The sequence below is a fragment of the Coloeus monedula genome, assembly GCF_965178545.1.
Source record: "Coloeus monedula genome assembly, chromosome: 13".
Lineage (NCBI taxonomy): Eukaryota > Metazoa > Chordata > Aves > Passeriformes > Corvidae > Coloeus > Coloeus monedula.
Window position 1 is genome coordinate 12,943,304 of NC_138793.1, and position 12,284 is coordinate 12,955,587.

Genomic DNA, 12,284 nt, shown 5'->3' on the forward strand with positions numbered 1-12,284 from the left:
AGTGACTTGGCTGCTTCCCCGTGTGCATGAACCACGCAGCCAAAGCAAAGCCGTAGTAGGGCTCCATTCTCCATCTGTCAATGGGGAGAGCCCTGCTCTTTTCCTGAAATCTGGCAAGGTGTTCCTGTCACAGCTCTTTTTACTTTCTCACAAGGATAGGTGGGGTCCACACTGAGCTGGTGCATTGCATGGGGCAAATCAAAGTAGGAAGGGCCGGTGCCAAACAAGCAGTGTCACACTGAGTGTGTGACTTGCTGCTGGACACAAGGAATACTTAAAAGTTCATATGGTTCTGTAGAAAGAGATCGGCAAACTCATGTCACAACAGTTTGTTGAGCTGTTCTATGTGAGACATGAACTCCCAGCTCTGGATAAGGGCTCCCTGCTGTTGACTTGTGTAGGAGACCACATTTGTGACTTAGAATAGCCTCTGGATTGCTGCTTTAGGACTGCTTTTATTTGTGTGACCACTGTGCTCTGAGGAAACAAGCTGTGCTGGTACACATGCTGAGCAGAGTTGAGTGGCAGCTTGTATTCCAGGTCAGGGAGCATGATGGTTCACCATGTAGCTATTACATCTTGAAAATGCTAAAGAAGTACATAAGGTATCTGATTTATAACCAAATAGTTATAAGATTAAATCACTGTAATAATTACTGGGGTTTGTACTGGCTGAAGTTGATACTTCATCTGCCACAGTTAAAGTATGGGGTGAAAAAGAACCTGATTTTCACCTGTTACTGTTTGTAAGTGATTATTATCCAGGATGTGCCTGGAAAAAACCTCATTGTTCATTCTGTGTTGCTGCTTCACAGGTTTTCAGCCTACATCAAGGATTCAAGAAAGATTATTCAGAGGAGATTGTTTTCCAGTTGAAATTCAAGGACCTTAAACTGGACCTTAAGTTGAGGGGTTTAGTGGTGAAGTTCATGACTTTTGGAGCAGAAGAAGCAAAGGTGAAGGGAGGTGGCCGAGGGCAGGTTCTTGTCAGGAGGCTTGCCTGTGCTAACGAAAGCCCTTTCTTGGCCCGTACCCCAGGTCTCTGTACAAGAATGCCATTGACGATGGGAATTGTGCAGGCACAGCTACAGGCCATGGACGGAGTTTCTTTTTTTCGTGTCCTGTGGAGTCATTGAGGTTTAACTTAGGCCTCGTTGGGTGAGGTGGTGGGTCCTGAGCCCAGTCGGAGGTGTTGTCTGGGTGGCTGAGCTCTTCACCTTGGGTGAACTCCTCAGTAGAGTTGCACAGAGCTGGTGAAGGACTGATTTATTCCCTTGCAGCAAGAAGTGCTGACCTCAGAGTGGAGGTGAGGTTATAATTCAGTTCTGTGCAGCTGTACAGTACTGCTGCTTTGGGATTTCTTGATGCTGCCTCTCCTTACTGAAATATTGATTTTGTGTTATTAATTTTAGCTCACCTGTGTGCTTGTTGAATGGACAGCTATGTCCTAGAGTGCTCACTGTTTTAACTCTGGATCTGCTGTCCTCTTCCAGAGCTTCAACCACTTGATCCTAGACCCTTTTTAGGAGATAGTATGTGGAAGGGGCTGCAGGAGAAACAGATCACACATCTGAGAACAGCCTGAGCTTTCCACAGTCCTTGCTCAGACTCTGATTCCTTATCAGTGGCTGTGATGTCCTCTCTGCTCCTTACGTGACTAGTAAGACCAACCAAATGTGACAAAGTTGGCAAACAAAGGGTGTGTTAGCCAAGGAGTTTGGGAGACTGTCACCTGTTTTGTTGCTTTGCTTTGAAGACAGTTAAGGTGCAATAAGCAGCAATAGCAGCTGCTTCTGCTTCTTCCTGGAAAACAAGAAGAGTGGAAGAAAAATCCTGACACTGATAATGTATTTCAAGGGGAATGGGTAAAAAGAGCAGGGAATCTACTCCCACAATTCTCAAGATTTAGAGCTGGCACAGAGAGCAATTTTAAATATGTGTAATTGTCCATCTGTGTTCTTGCTCTGTGGTCTCAGCATGGCCCAGTCAGACTTGTCAGGCTAACGAGCAGTGAGAGAGCATGTAACACCATTAACTCTCTCCTTATCTTGTGATGCTTTTCAGGGATCTCGGTGGATGAATCAATGCAAGGGGTTGGCAGCATGATCACACTTCTTGCTGGGTGTGAATCTTGGTCATTTGTTTTGTGCTCATGGGGTTTTGAGCAATGCTGAGTGAAGCACAGTGGCTTTTAAAATCAGGAGAAAGATCAGGAGTTTGGGTGGGGATCTCTTGATGTTGTAGGTGGTGTGGTGCAGTGCACATCAGATCAAGGTTAATGTGCTTGACATCTTCCATATGTGCTTTTTTGAAAAAGCTTTTGCTGTATTGCTTATACCTGTGACTGAGAAGGCAGGTGAGCATTACCAGAATTTGTATCTTGAAGCCTGGTACTTGGAAAGCCCTGCCTTTTTTCCAGGTGGATAGCAAGTGCTACACAGCTTCCACCAGATGAGGTCGATGGGTGTTGCCAGGCTAGATATGGAAGACAATGAACTGAACTAATAGGAGCAGAGGAAAAAAACACTTGTATTTTGATGTGCTTTTTGCAGTGGCTTTGACTGCAGTAGCAAATAATTGTTAGAAAGACAAATTAATTTCAGTGGCCCTTTGAAAAGCCATTCCTTGAGGACTTCTGTTTTGTGTTGCTGACTGGTGGTGCCAGATGTCAGTAGGGTTTTATCCTCAGTCCTCCTTGGCTAAGGTGTTCTAGAGAAATGTGTTCTAGCCGCTTTCTGGTGACATGCCACTTTCTGAAGGAGGCCTGCACAGTGCAAAAACCTTGGCTTTTAAGAGTTTCCCAGGAATTTAATCTGAACAGTATAAGCATGGGGATGATGCTGTGGGACCATAAGACGAATCAAACCATCCAGAATTACATGGGATATCAACATGACCACTGTTTAGAGGTGGCAGACTAAAAAGTGGGTGGTTGCTTTTCTACTACCAAGCACCAAAATGCTGATCTTGGCATAATGGAGTGTAGGCAGCAGCCTGTTTCTGCCCTTATGCTGTTGTTTTTCTTAGAGGTCAAAGCATGCCTCAGCTATCCACAGTTTATATTGGCTTTTCCCAATTTAAAAAACAACTATTGATTTTTTTTTTTTTTGGAAGCCAATAAGTGAAAATATGTTACCTTTCAAGAATGACAGGGTCTCAGGGGCACGTTTTGATAACCTTTTCTCTGTGTGCATGCATTCCCTGATGCTTCAGAATTTCCTTGGGGAATACTAACATTGTACGATGCTGACTGGCACGACCGGCCCAGAGTTGAGGACAGTAAGCGTGAGCAGGAGCTGTGCTGTGTGCTGGTTCACTTGTGAGACATTTGCCTTTCTCAGAGGCAGCTGCAGAAATTGTAACTTCATAAACATCAAACCTAGCCAGGACTCTAAGCCAGAGCACTTGGTTCTAAAGTAAATCGTTTTATGGTTTGCTTAATGTTCTTGGAGAAGGGGAATGGCCTACTGAGCAGTGTCTAGTCAGGGTTTTTTCATTAGTAGATATGCAGATGAGGCTTCTGCTCAGAGGGACTGTAACTTGCAGTGTTACACAGTAGTGCTACACCCACCAACATGCTCACCCCTGTTGTTTTCCTTTATCTCACCCTGCTTTTGAAACTCCCATCTGACTGAGCAGATGCCCACCTGAAGGTCATCTTCGGCTTCTAATGTGGCTTGCTACTTTCAAGGAAATAATTTATGTGTGCTGGTTTCATTTGTGTGGTTTTTGCTGGTAATCACTGTGATAGAAAAGAAGGCTCAGCTGGGATCTCTAGAGTTAGGAGGAGTCTCAAAGCATCTCCAAAATGATGGATTGACCTCCAGGTTAATTTGGGCATTTCTAGGTCTTTCAAACCTGGGGTGTCTGGGTGCTGCGTTTGGGAACTGGATGACAAACTGTGTTCTCTCATCTCCAGGTTCTTCCATGTGTGTTCTGCCTATGTTCTGTGTAAGTTACTGTGGAAATACTTCAGTAAAAATCACACCCTTCCCCAGCAGAAGACATTGTTTCTTTATCTGACTCTCACGTAGCTTTCTTGGTTTTAAAAATCTGAAAACAGAACATGCTTAGTAACCTATTTAGGTCTCACAGTCTCAATAGTTCTTCTGCTATTAGTATGGGGATCTTTGGTCCCTCTGTTCGTGCCTTCATCTCAGGGGCCTCAGATGCAGTCCCAGCATTTTGCTGCTTGGCCTGTTGCCCTTGCTTCCAAGCTGCTGCTCATTCCTGACAGCTCCAGGCTCAGAAAAGGGCTTTTGATGTCTGGTGAGATGCTGGCAGAGGCTGCTTTGCAGGCATTGGGCCTGGGGTTTCCCCTGCTGGAAAGTGCAGCTTGCAAGATGCATTTTTTTTTCCCTGTAACTAAGAGATGGTGAAGCAAGAGGGTTTCTATGTTAGCCTGAAGGGGAGGCAGAGCTGTTTGCTGCTGTACTATCTCATTAACACATTGCAAACTGAGCCAAGCTTAGTCTGGCCTTTCCCCCATGGGGCTGCTTCTGCTTTGTAGTGTGTGTTGGCTCCTGCTATGATCTGTGTAACCTTTGTGTCTAGTATTCATAGCTCTAAGTGAATTTGGAACCCCTGGCTCTTGATACCTATGGTACTCCTTCCTTCAACAGGAGAGTCGTCCATGACACCAGTGCTGCGCTGCTTTGTGGGAGTTGGAGTGTTGCAGGGATCTGTCTGGCTTTCAGTGTATTTGGAGGTCATGGTTAACAGGGTCAGGGGACTGTCTCACTCACACATGCAGCAGCTCATCTGTTCACTTGGATTGCTCAACTCAGAGGTGTGTTCCCTAATGTGGAGTTAATCCTTTTGAGAGGTACAAATGAAAATATAGGGATGCCTCGAAGATGGACATGCTAATACATGGTGGGGATTTTGAGGCAGTGCAGTGGAGCTGGCCAAGGGAATAGTTATCCAGAGAAGCAAGAAAAGACCTGGTACTTGGAGGTGCTTAAAACTGGGGTGAATAAAGCTCCAGTCAATATCATAACATGATGAAGGCTTGTGCCCTGGCTGCAGGTCAGCTTCTCCAGAGAGCCATGTTTGACATGCTCTACCTATTGCAAGCCCCAGTGGAAGCTTTGTAACTGGAGCGCTACTTCCCTCTGGATTTAGGGAGCCTCTTGCAGAAGCTGCAAGCAGAGGTCCAAGAGGGGCCTGACAGCTTGGTCATCATCTCAGGAGGCAGCACTGTCCATATGTTTTCTTTGCATCTGTCACGGAGTCTTTGTCATACAGGAGATGACGGAAAATCGGTCGTTTCCTTCAAGGCTTACAAGGTTATGCATTATTGATGTTAAAATACCATTCACCTTTGCTTATTTTCAGGTGAGTTGGTTTGAGATGCAGCCTGGGCTAACTGCTTGGATAGCAGCACACACCTGCTGTGAGGAGCAGCACCAGGCAGGCAGCTTGGCCCTTGCCTGACTCCAGGAGAGCCCTCATCACATTTGATTCTTTTTAGAAACCAGCCAGCTTCTCCTGCCTGTCTAGTCAGCCTACAAAATTATCAGTTATTCCAGCTTGGTCTTGTCTGTGTTGCTTCAGGGAATAGGCTCAGTTTCCCAGGAAACAGCTTCTCCCACCTGGTTTGAAGAGGAATTCTGGTTTTTTTTCTGAAAGGGGGAAAACTGATGTTTTACTTTGAAATTAGAAAAGTGATGGGGGTGTACTAATTTTAGCTCTCTACACCAGCTAATTCAACATAAAATACATGCATATGCAGTGTGCAGGCAGATGTGGTCTGGAGGTTCACTTGTGTGAGGACTTAATTCCCTCCTGGAAAGTGCTGAACCTGTGCTCTCCAGCATTTTCAGGACCTTGCAGGCTGGAGGATCTGGCCCTTGTGCAGTGCATCTGTCTGTGGAAGGCACATGGGACATTGCAGCTGGAGCACAAAAGTCCACCAAAAAATATTCAGAAAAAATATTCTTTGGCTCAAAAGGGATTAGTTTTTTTTAACAAACCCCTGTAGATGAGTATTACTTTCTCCTCAAGTGATCATTCCAGAAGGCTGGAGGACTATTTATTGAGACTAAACACAGATGGGGAATATTGAAATAGGGTAATTAGCCTCATTTTTGTCCCCCATGGTCTGTGATTCCCCAGAGCTAACAACATTAAGGTAGTGTGGAAAGTTTTATAACTGTGTCAGGTCTAAACTGGGGCAGGTTTCCCAAGTGAGGAATGTGTCCTGAGTACAAGTGGTAAAGAGCTGGCATTTTCCACAGCTTCTACTCTTGTTTTCCCTTTCTCAGCAGGAAGATCAGTGGAGAGGGTAACTGTGCTGCTGTGAGTAAAGATTTTAACTGTCTTCTCTGCTCTAAGTCCCCTTATACCCAAATACCAACATGTTCTTTCTCAGCCTGATGTGCACCAGGTGTTTTGGTTAGGAGAATGTAGCTGTGTTGAGCCACCTGGGGGTAAATTGGAGGGATTTTGGCACTTGGGATGCATAAGGTTGCTATTACACAGCAGACTACAGGTATTAGCCTGCAAGCCTTCTTGATATGCCTGTTTGTCTTTCGCAGCTTGTCCTTATCCTGCCTCCGTTTCCCTTCTGTTCAAAGATAAAGCTCTGCTGATGCACTTCTCCAAGGGCTTGCAGGGCACCTTGCTGCTTGCTGCTGAGCTGGGCACTTTGCTAACACACCGCAGCCTTGGCATCCCTTATGCAAGTTCTGTTTTTGGCCAGCAGGACTGGATTCAGCTGTGCTGTAGTGGAGGCATCTGGGCACCACACTGGGGCAAGTCCTGGGCTGTGGGTGTTGTGTTGTGCCATGGTGTGATGGATTGGGAGCCTCCTCTTCACCCTGGTAGCTCTACACCTGGTGTAAGGGTGCAGCAGACTGGTGTATTAGACTCACTATGCCACTGAACTGAAGCATGAAAATTTGGGTTTAATCCCCTTCTGCAGATTAGCTGGAGCTGTCAGCATAATGCTCATTCCAGCATGTGTTCCTCCTTCCTTGTAGCAGTTTATGTGGCTAAAGGCACTGCTGGAAGCAGATCAAATACTTGTTCTTAAATTAATCTGCTACATTTTAGTACTATAAGCACTCTGTGGAACCCCTTCTGGAGCAGCCTTGACAACAGGTGTTGTCTTCATGTGGTTTGTGCCCAGTGTACATAACTGGGGCCTTTTCCATGCATGTAGGTTGTAGCATTTCAGTTGATAACTGTAAAAGGAAGGGTGATAAGTTCTTCAGTGGAAGTTGGAACTAACGTACCCACCACTGGGCACCAAACCAGCAGGCTGGGTGGGTATGGCTATGCCTAAATGCTTGGGTACCACTTTGAGCTTGGTTCAGAGATGAAGGGTCTTAAGAAGGACATCTGTAAGTACTTAAGGCACTTAGTGACCCAGTTTCCAGTGTGTTTTCCTTATAATAACTTCTAAATATGGAAGACATTTCTATTTTACAGTTGCACAACACGCTGTACAGTAGCATCATCTGTGCTACCAGGCTCCGGCATGGTCCAAAAAATTAATAACTGTTCTGTGTTTTGGAAGTCTTATTATGCAATTTAATAGCATAGCAGTGTAATGAAATCTCTGCGGTAAAGTGATGAGAGTGAGCAGTTTTGTGTGTGAATTACAGGGGCTGCAAGTGGGCGAGACACTAGCTACTTGTTTTATTGCTGACAATATACTTATTTTCATGTTTATTCCTGGATTACAATGTGTGAATAGCATCCCAGTAAACAGTCAGGCAAATAGTTATTTATCAAGTATTTAAAAGTGAGAGGTCTTGTAATTTTCCTTAGTAATGACTGTGATTTCTTCCGACTGGATTAATGACTCCCATTTCTCCCCATGAAGAATAAGAATTGTTTTGGTTTCTACATGGAGAGAGTTATTGTCTCCCATAATAATGCAGACCAGAGGATTTTTTTTTTCCTTCCTGGCCTGAGATCTGGGAAAGGTTGAAATGTGCATAACCTGAATTAATACCTTGTAAAGCTCTTTAATACTCTTCCGTCATTCCTGTTGGAGTGGTGCAGGAGTTGCTGCTGGCATCAGCCTAGCAGCAGCCTGCCTCAGAGCAGCTTTTGTTTCAGTTTGAGGTAGTAAGTGGGTCTTATGATGGAATTGCCTTGAAAGGTCACTTTTAATTACATTTCTGTCACATTCCTCTGTCCCCAGCTGGGCAGTCCTGGTGGAACAGGTTGCATGCAGCTTTGCAGCTGAATTTCTGCAGCAGACAACTCCAAAAATATATGTTAGAGCAGCTGCTGGCAGGCCAAAGAGAGCAAAGAAAATGGAACTAAGTGTTTTATTTTGTGCCCAGCCATTGTTACTGGTACCCTGAGGTGGAAGAGGGTGGGAGAATCAAAGCATAACTAAGCCCTTGGTAGCAACCTTTCTTGTGCCCCTCGGTAGCTGAAGTGTCTGTCATTGAAGGCCTGTGCCAGACTCTCCCTGTGCATCATGTGCTTCATGATAAGGGTTCTCAGCAGGCAGAGGTTTCTGCTTTCTCGCTCTTTCTGGGACTGAGTATCTGCCTGTTCCAAGAGCTGTGGCTTGTAGTGCTGGTCCAAACAAGAGTGTGCTGTCTCCGTCGGAGTGAAGATCCCAAGAGCTGTTTTTCATTTTAGCCTTGTGCCTTTCTTTTCCTCAGCTGGTAGGGGAGACATCAGTCAGTTTTATCCCTGTGTTGGAGAAGGCTGAAGATACTCAGGTTAAGGCCAAAGGCCCAGTGCTGTGATCCCAGCTCTTTCACTGGCTTTGAAGACTTGCTCGCCATTGTGTGTCCGGATCCTGTAAGCTACTTAACTGCCAGATTCCTGTAGTTTTGTGGGAGCTGAGCTGGGCTGTTGTCTCTTAGCAGAGCCTGTGGGAAGGCATGCTTTCAGTGACCTCTGCCTCCTTTCCCAGCCCCTGCCTCCTCTTGGTCCTACACTCTTCAAGGCCCAGAAATGTGCAGGGTTCAACAGCTGGGATCCAATCCAGGAGCAGGTCTCATGGCTGTATTGAGACCAGTGGAGAGTTGGGTTTTTTTTTTCCGGGGCACGTGGTTACTATGCTACACTTCTTGGATTCCTGCACACTCCAGGTTGCCTGATGTTTCTCTCTGTGGCTCATGTGCTCCCTTGCATGCCAGGGGTGCACTCTAATGGCACAGCAGTGCAGGGGATGACAAGAGGAGAGGGACCCTGCCAGGAGCCAGCACTGCAGAGTGCACAAGAGAGGGTCCTGCTTCTCAGCTTGGCATGGGTCAGAGCTGGCTGTTCAGATGCTGCATTTGAAACTAGACTGTGTGATTGCATTGATCTGAACTCAGCCTCATGGTTGAGGGGAATTCTGTCTTACTACTGCATGGAGACACCAAGTTTATCCTGTCAAATGAAATCCATGGACGTCGGGTAACCTTTGGTGTATGACTGCTGCATGATGTGACCACCGTTGCCAAGGGCTGTGGCTGGATGGTGTGTTTGGGGTGTTCTAAATTGTGATGATGCTGTAGCAAGGCTTTTTTTTCTCCCTAAGCTGCTTTTCCCTTTTTCCCACCCCTTCCCTTACCAGTCTGATCAGCAAACACTTCTAAATATTCATAGTGTGGGATTTGTCTCTATCCGCATGACTGCCATGGTTTGAAAGGCATGTGACAATGCAGGGGGGAAATGGGGTTAATCTCCTCCTGCGCTGGCAGAACAAGGCTGAGCAGTTGTACAGCACAGGCATTTATTCTTGTGCCTTTTCCACTGCACTTGCAGTCTGTGGAGAAGGAGGAAGGAAGTTTCAGACGTTGATTCACTGTCAGGATGGAGACATGGATGCACTAGTTGTGTGCAAATGAGATTTCAGGACATCAGTGCCTCCAGGGTTAACAGATAACTCTGTGTCACTTTGTGATGCCAGCCCAGCAGAACCCGTCTGGGGCTGCAGCTCCTGTGGTTTCTCCATGACTATTAGCCAGTTCTCACATGAAGTTGTGGGGTCAGGTTGGTGGGAAGCAAGCAGTGATTAGCCTGACTTGTAGCTGGAGAAGATCTCATGACCAGCCAGGCTTTCAGCCTTTCATCAGCATATGCTCTAGACCAGGGATGAACCTGCACACCCTTGCTGGAACAGATGTAGCCAGAGGCCCAGGCTGCAGGAGGGTGAAATGGAGGATTGTTTCTTCTGTGCTGACTGAGCTGTGGGTCAGGCTCTGTGCCCAGAGAGCTGCAGGGCCCTGGAGAGGCTCACAGGCTTGTGCTCCATGGGAGCAAAATTGTTAGCTTGGCAAATCAGGGCAACCTCATTAAGAGCTACTGAGAGCGTGAAAAGCATGTTGCTGGAGGCAGGTCATGGTAAATGAGAGGGTTAAAGTAGCTGGGGTTTTCTAACAATTAATTATTGAGTGGTTTTCTAGAGATTCTTCCTCATGTTTATAATTCATTCCCTGCTGTAGATGCCATATTGATTTATAATTTTTTGAAGTTCAATATTTTGCACCCTCGGGGCCTCAAACAAAAATTAACTAGAAAATGAGAGTAAACTTCTGCATTCTGCCTTGTCAGAGCTTTCTCTCCTGTTCCCCATTCCCAGAGCTGGTTTCCATGCTCTGGTTTAGGTTGCAGATGTTGCCAAGCCTGTGTGCCGTGGGCTCCAAGACATGGCTGGCAGAAGAGCTGCCTCACTGACCAACAAATGAGAAAATCCAGAGCCCAATTAAGAGCCTGGAATTGCCCACAGTGACCTGAGGAGAGCATTTAGTAGCTGCTAGTGAGACAGGCCTATTTGAATGAATAAGCATTCCAGTTTGTTGGAAGGAAAAAAATCCCCTCCTCCTCCAGCTCTAATCAGCTACTCTTTTCCTTTTTCCTGCCATGAATATAGAGGGTTTGTCACTGGAATGAAATCTTAACAAGATGTCTGTTCTTCAGCTTGCAACTGGTGATCTCTGTGTGGGGGATGTGGGGACTCTTATACCTGTTCTCTGTGTTTCCTTGATGGATCTTTGATTTTACTGTTGAGTACAGCTCTTTCTTACCCTCTGGTTTATCTCTTTTCCTCCAACAGAGTGACTAAAGAAGTGGACTCAAACTCAAAAGAAGCGAAATCTTTTCTGAAGCAGCAAGAGAAACTGCAGTCAGCAGCTCCAGCTTCCTTGCCAACAGTCTCGGGGTGAGTATGGGATTTCCATGCCTGGGTATGGGCCTTTAGTGAGAAAGATGGCACTCAAGCCAATAGTACAGGCTCTGAAGTATTTAATGGGTGTTTGTTTTCTGCAGGGTTTCAGTGGGAGCAAGACTCGGCCTGGAAGGTGTGATGGTTTGGGCTGGAGGGAAGGAACCCGTGAGTTCCAGTGACTCACTTCATAGATTCAGGCTCAAATTTCTTAATCCTCATAAATCATTCCTCCTAGTAAGGAAACAGTGGTTTGAATGTCTTGAGCTGCCTGATGAAACTGCAGGTAGCCAAGGAACATGCCTGAGATTGCCTGCATTCCTTTGACAGGTGCTCCTCAGGGCTGTAAAAAGCCATGTCAGGCTGGGCTGTGGCTTCTTAGAGCCTTTGGGTGAGCATTTGAATGAGAGATGTTTTTGCCTCTTTGATGTTCTCTAATATCATTTTGATGTGGATTTGTCACTTCCTGTTCAAGCTCTAACACCTAATTCTGAGATTATCATAATGCTTGTCAAAAGATACAAGGAGGTCGGGTCCCCTGTGCATCTGACATGCCACTCTGGTTCTTGATGAGCTTGGGAGATCACCAGCTTCTTAGGAATAGAGGAGATGCTTCTGTGTTCCAGTGATGATTTTATTTAAGTCAGTTGTTTGCATTTATATTTGAAAGACATAAGCTGCATATGATTTGATCACACAGAAACAATACCCATCAAATAAATACATTGTCCTTCTCATCTGCTTAGAGCAATTCTCCAGTGTGAGTTAAGGCTGCCTTTCCCAGATATGCTGTTATTCAGTTGCTGCAGCTGGATTGTCACTCATTTTTCCAGCTAAGTGTTGCATAGCTTGTGCTTAGCTCAGGGTGGTGAAAGCATAGTATGTGTGTGTGTGCGTGACCCTTGACAGCTGCTGTTCTCTGAGCTGAATGAAGGCATAGATGAGCATAGTCTTCATGCTCTTGTTCACCCTGCACAAGGGTTCGTCCCTGCAGAGCTCATTAATTGTAACCTAAGTGTTGTGTGTGCAGGGTTTTGTGCTGAAAAACTTGCCTTGGGTTGGGCTGGCATTCTTTGTACAGTTTTGGTGGCCAGAATTTGTTCAAGTGGCAGCTGAAGCTGGGGCAGCTCCTCACCGTGCACACTGCTGGTGGTCCCAT

General features: G+C 45.9%; 1 protein-coding gene across 1 annotated transcript in view; it reads left to right on the forward strand.

Moving 5' to 3' along the window:
- CFDP1 (craniofacial development protein 1) overlaps positions 1-12,284 on the forward strand; it is a 61,961-nt gene that overhangs the window by 6,299 nt on the left and 43,378 nt on the right. The window contains exon 5 of the mRNA XM_082289777.1: positions 11,018-11,122. Coding sequence (XP_082145903.1) covers positions 11,018-11,122 — 105 coding nt within the window. The remainder of the gene's footprint in view (positions 1-11,017; positions 11,123-12,284) is intronic.